The sequence below is a fragment of the Zingiber officinale genome, chromosome 1B, assembly GCF_018446385.1.
Source record: "Zingiber officinale cultivar Zhangliang chromosome 1B, Zo_v1.1, whole genome shotgun sequence".
In the NCBI taxonomy this organism is placed as follows: domain Eukaryota; kingdom Viridiplantae; phylum Streptophyta; class Magnoliopsida; order Zingiberales; family Zingiberaceae; genus Zingiber; species Zingiber officinale.
In genome coordinates, this window is record NC_055986.1 from 98,453,595 (window position 1) to 98,458,855 (window position 5,261).

At 35.8% G+C, this 5,261-nt stretch overlaps 1 protein-coding gene across 1 annotated transcript; it reads right to left on the reverse strand.

Annotated features, from left to right (window-relative positions):
- Positions 1–2,033: 2,033 nt before the first annotated feature.
- Positions 2,034–2,997, reverse strand: LOC122040342 (zinc finger MYM-type protein 1-like). Its single transcript, XM_042599664.1, has 2 exons — positions 2,899–2,997; positions 2,034–2,780 (listed from the first exon to the last, which is right to left on the reverse strand). Exons 1-2 carry the CDS (start codon positions 2,995–2,997, stop codon positions 2,034–2,036), a joined length of 846 nt encoding a protein of 281 aa, XP_042455598.1.
- Positions 2,998–5,261: the final 2,264 nt, after the last annotated feature.

The following is a 5,261-nucleotide window of genomic DNA, read 5'->3' on the forward strand; positions in this document are numbered from 1 at the left end:
GAATATAGAATTCCATCGGGGATTCTCGACGAAAATAGGATTCCGTCAGGAATTCCATTTTTTTTTAATTTTTGACGAAAATTAGTATCCGTCGATAATATCGAATAAATACCGACAGAATAATATTCCATCGGTATATTCTATCGATAAACTAGGAAATTTTTATAGTGAATGCTAAGATTTTATTAATTCTGAGTATGCCTTTGAGACCTTAGGTAGTCTGAGAGGAATGAACCAAGTGTGTGGCAAGTAAGTACCTATCACCGAGATTATAAGGAAATTAGTTAGATGACAACTTGATTAGGTATAGAGTTTGAAGCTTGAAAAACTTTGGCCACTCATTCAGGGGCGGAGCTAGGATATTGGTTGAGTGTATGCAATAATAAAATATATTTAATAAAGTAAAACAAAATTAAATTTTATAATTGTAATGGTATAAAATTAAAGATCAACAAAGACTAAGCAATATATAATAGAACAGAATATGATGCATAAAAGATTAAAAGTTGACATAATAATTAAACCGCAAATGACAAAATGAAAACTAACCCATTGAGCTTGTCCAACCAGATTATCCTCCCTAATATCAAAAAAACTATCTATTCCACCATCTTCAAAAAGATTCTTGGTTATAAGATACACTCAAAAGTTGTTCATAATTTTCAAGCATCAAGCCAATATCATCCACATTGATGAAATTTGTATAGAAATATAGCTGCAAATGAATAAGACAAATTAGCACTTGCCATGAAAATTCAAAATGGAAAGCTAAAACTTATACTTATGAGTGATAACGTGACATATTCAGGATTAGTAAAACTACATGATTTTTTAAAGAATAAATTCATTTTAAAGGAGAGTTGTAAAGAGTTTAAGTCAAGAAGCTAATTCTTTTATTAACAAAGCATACAATATGAAATCAAACATCACAACATAATTACCTTACAATTGTTCTTTTCGAGACTTCATATTTTGAAACTTTTGTATAATAGCTTCATTATCAACCATTAGAAATATATCTTTCTCTACATAGACAATAAGACTATCATTCATCCAATCGTCACTCATTCGATTGCGCAACCTGTCTTTCACAATTCTCATGGCAGAAAATACTCTCTCTACAGACGCAGTCGCAGCTGGTAAAATTAATGCTAATGTCAAAAGTTTAAAAACCAATGGATACACCATACTTTTCTTTGACATAACTAACTTCTCTGAAAGATCACCGAGGTCTTTCAATCCTTGAAATGTTTTGTTAGAACGCATATCACATATATAAGTTTCAAGTTGATCATCAAGTACGAGAAGATCAAATCTTGAGAAATCTTGTGGATAAAACTCAGCCAGTTGCAACAATTTTTTCTTGTCAAAAGCTATAAAAGAGTTTTGTGGACACAAACAAGCTACACAAAGAAGTAACTCTGTACTTGCCTCTGAGAAACGATCATTTAATTCTTGAAGTTGCATATCAATAACACCATAAAATAAATCAACTCGATAGTGAAGTAAATTTGTCACTTCTGGTGGATTACGATGGGGACGACCACGTGGTGCCCAACGTGTGAACATATCATCCATTTTGAGACAATCAATGTAATGTTGTTGACAAAAATACTGAACTTTTTCTATAAATGAATCCCAACCATCTTCTCTTATATTTTGGAGTCGGTGTTTGAATACTTGTACCAAATCCATTGCATTTACAATATCCTGATCTTTCTTTGTAATGTCGTCGACAATTCACTCGAAATCCCTAAGACATGTTTCATCAAGTGTAGATTGAATGCAAAATCAAATGAAAGTATTGACTCCAATAAATTAAATGCCTCAGTTTTTTTATCAGGAGAACTGGAATCATCTTCTGAAATCATTTCAAGCACATCACTGACAGCAGAGAACATAGAAATCAAACTGTTCAAAGAATTGTAATGTGACCCCCAACGTGTATCCCCAGCATGTTGAAGAGTAGTTTCTTGATTAAGCCCTCGACCACTTGAAATTTCACCCCTCTCTAGTGCCTCAACAATAAAATCTTAATGTTTCTCCTTAAGAAGATCAGAACGTTTGCAGGATGATCCAACAACATTTACCACATCACCAACAATACGAAAGAAATTAGAAATTGGAAGATTTTTCTTGGCCACAGCTATAAGAGCTAGTTGAAGCTGATGGGCAAAACAATGTATGTAAAATGCACATGGGTTCTCCTTTAAAATGAGTGCTTTTAGACCATTAAATTTACCTTGCATATTACTTGCTCCATCAAAACCTTGTCCTCTCACATTAGATATGCTTAAATTATATTTAGTGAACATCTTATCAATAGCAGCTTTAAGTGAGAGTGTTGTAGTACTAGTAACATGTTCAATTCCAATAAAACGCTCATTTATATGCCCACTACTATCAACATAGCGCAAAACAACTGACATTTGCTCCTTCATTGACACATCACGAGATTCATCAACTAAAATAGAGAATAATGAATTACCAATATCTTTGATAATAACATTAATTGTTTCAGTTGCATAAGAACTTACTATATCCTTCTGAATATCCGGTGATGTTAACTTGCAATTTTTAGGAGCATTTTTCAATATCACATCATTAATCTCTTTATTATGAGCACCTAAAAACTCCAGTTGAATAAGAAAGTTACCCGGATTAAGAGAACCTTCAGTCTCATCATGACCCCGAAATGAATTCCCTTGTCGCAACAGAACTCTAATACAATCAATCGAAGCAGTGAGATGGATACGATAATCACTTCGTATTTGCTTTGACTGTTTGTGCAAAATGATTGGATGTGCTCATCTTGATTCATCAAAGCTTCACAATTCATTCGAGCTTTATGATGTTCACTATCATGTTGGCCAACATGAATATTTAATCTATCTTTACCCTTCCAATTTGTGAATCCTTCACTAACAAAAGTCTCTCCTCCTGCTTGTTTTCCCTTAGTTGTCTTGAAAAGATAACAATACAAACAATACGCTGCATCTTTTTCTATACTATATTCCAACCAATCGCCAAATTCCTTAAACCATGAAGGATTGAACCGTCTAAATTGGCTTACTCCAAATTTTCGTTTTGGGAATTCATAACCTGAAGGTTGACATGGGCCTTTTTGTAAATATATCCTTCGAACTTGATCCGTAATGTTATCATTATAAGAACAAATGGGAATCCTTAGTCCAGGATCTGCTGGTAGTTGTGAAAAATCAAATTCTCCAACTATAACATTTCCAGTATTTTGTTCTTCTGGTTCTGGAGCTTTTCTTTATCTATGCATTGTAGACATAGTGATTTCCTAATATAAATAAATAAAAAATGAATTAACAATCGAAACTTAAACAAAATTCTAAAATTATCAAATTATATATTTAATTAACATAGCATAGATTTAATATTTATCCATATTTTTTTACCCATGCTGCCGTGCATAGCCTTGTATATGAATAATTATTGCAAAAGAAAAAAAATTCTCATAGTTAACTATCACATTAGTGGGCAGTGGCTGTAGTTCTTAATTTTGTAAGCATTATCAGCATATAGTAGAAAATAAAAAAATATATAGATAACTTTTTATTGAAAACTATTTAATATGAGTTGTGGAAACAGAAGTTCGAACTTAGAAGTGCTTCGCCAATCGCCAGTTCGTCGTTTTTTTTTTCGGAACAGGAAAAAAGCATTTAGGGTTAAGGCCTTAAGGGTTACCTTGGGTCCTTGGGCTTCTTAGATTGCCATGGAGTGCGGCAGCAAAGGAGGAAGATGAAGTCGAAAAGGAGGCGGCGGCCGGCGAGGAAAGACTGACTACTGAAGAATGAAGATGGGTATTTCGGGAGGCGTTTGTGAGGTTACCGCAGCTGGCAGGCGTGTAGCCGACAGCGTGGTCGCACACGATACTTTTCTCCCAACTCGTGTAGTCGTGTTCGGTGTTCCTATGGGCCTCTGGCTATGGCCTCTGGCCCTCTGCAGGTTCGGCGTGGAGACTGCAGAATTCATTCGTCACAAGGTTAGAGAGCAATTAGTTTAATGGGGTTGACTTAGGGCAAAAAAAACTAATAATATACATTTTTTTGTCCGGGCCCAGTGTGGGCAACTGCCCACACTGGGCCCGTGTAAGCTCCGCCACTGCACTCATTGCAGTGAACACGGAAAACTACTTCTTGCGCCAAACTTGAATAACTTTAATATCATGCTCACCAATGATGTTGGTTGATAGAGTTAGATTATGTCACTAGGGATTATGATACACTACATTGATACATGAGTTTAGATGCATATTTTTACTTGAGGACAAGTAAAAGTTTAAGCTTGGGGTGAGATGAGCATAGATTATACATGTGTTTAGACTTCTATTAACACACATTTGTCTTAATTTCTTGTCTATAATTCATGTCATGCACTTATTTTTATTTTTGTTACCAACACAACTACTTTCTTGTTCGAAGATCTTCTCTTTTTCCCTTTTAATTGATAGGGTGCAACGAGGATCGAAATTGGATGAAGAATGAGAAGGAAAGCACATCCGGAAGACAACCATGGGCAGGTCATGCCATTTGCCACGGTCGTATCCCCTCTTTCAGCAGTCGTGCCTGACCTTGTGGCTTCTCTCCAATAGGTCACATGGCTCGGCTGTGCCTCTTAGCATTTGTTGCGTGTGTGACTTGGCCATGCCGATTGGCACGCCATGTGACACTACGATCAGAGCACACGACCCTGACTTTATAAAAGGGGAACTCCTTCCGTTTTCTTAAGGAGAAAGTTTTCTCCTTTAGAGGAGACATACCAAGGAGCCGTCATCCATTTGGAATGTTTTTGGAAGCGATCTGAGGTTGTTTCTGTCATCGTCTATGTCCTAGAGCATTGGATTGAATTCGAAGACCTAGCCTCTTGCTTTAACTAAGCATCTCTTTCCTCTCTCACCTATTTGAATTGTAGAATGCTTATTTCAATGCCTTCTTTTATGGAGTAAAATCCTCTTGTTCTAGGACTATGAGAGTAGTTGTAATGTGAATCGATGTAAAACTCTATGATATGTCTTTCCTTTGTTTCGAGGGCATGTCGATGCTTATTACTTATTTGATTGAATGTATTTGTGAACTGTCTTGTTAATGCATGTTGTTGAATTGAATGGAGGTATGGATTAACCTCCACATAGCGAGAATACCTAATTAAGATCGTATGACCAGAAGTCCCTTGGTGATAGAGGGTAACCATCAACCCGGATATCTTAGAGATTTCCTCAAAACGGAGATCGA

Excerpts from the sequence above, each read along its gene's own strand:
- LOC122040342 (XM_042599664.1), bottom strand. The coding sequence starts at position 2,997 with ATGCAGCGTATTGTTTGTATTGTTATCTTTTCAAGACAACTAAGGGAA. Across the intron at positions 2,781-2,898 it reads AGGATTCACAAATTGGAAGG|TCAAAGCAAATACGAAGTGA; the intron begins GTAAAGATAGAT and ends TTGCACAAACAG.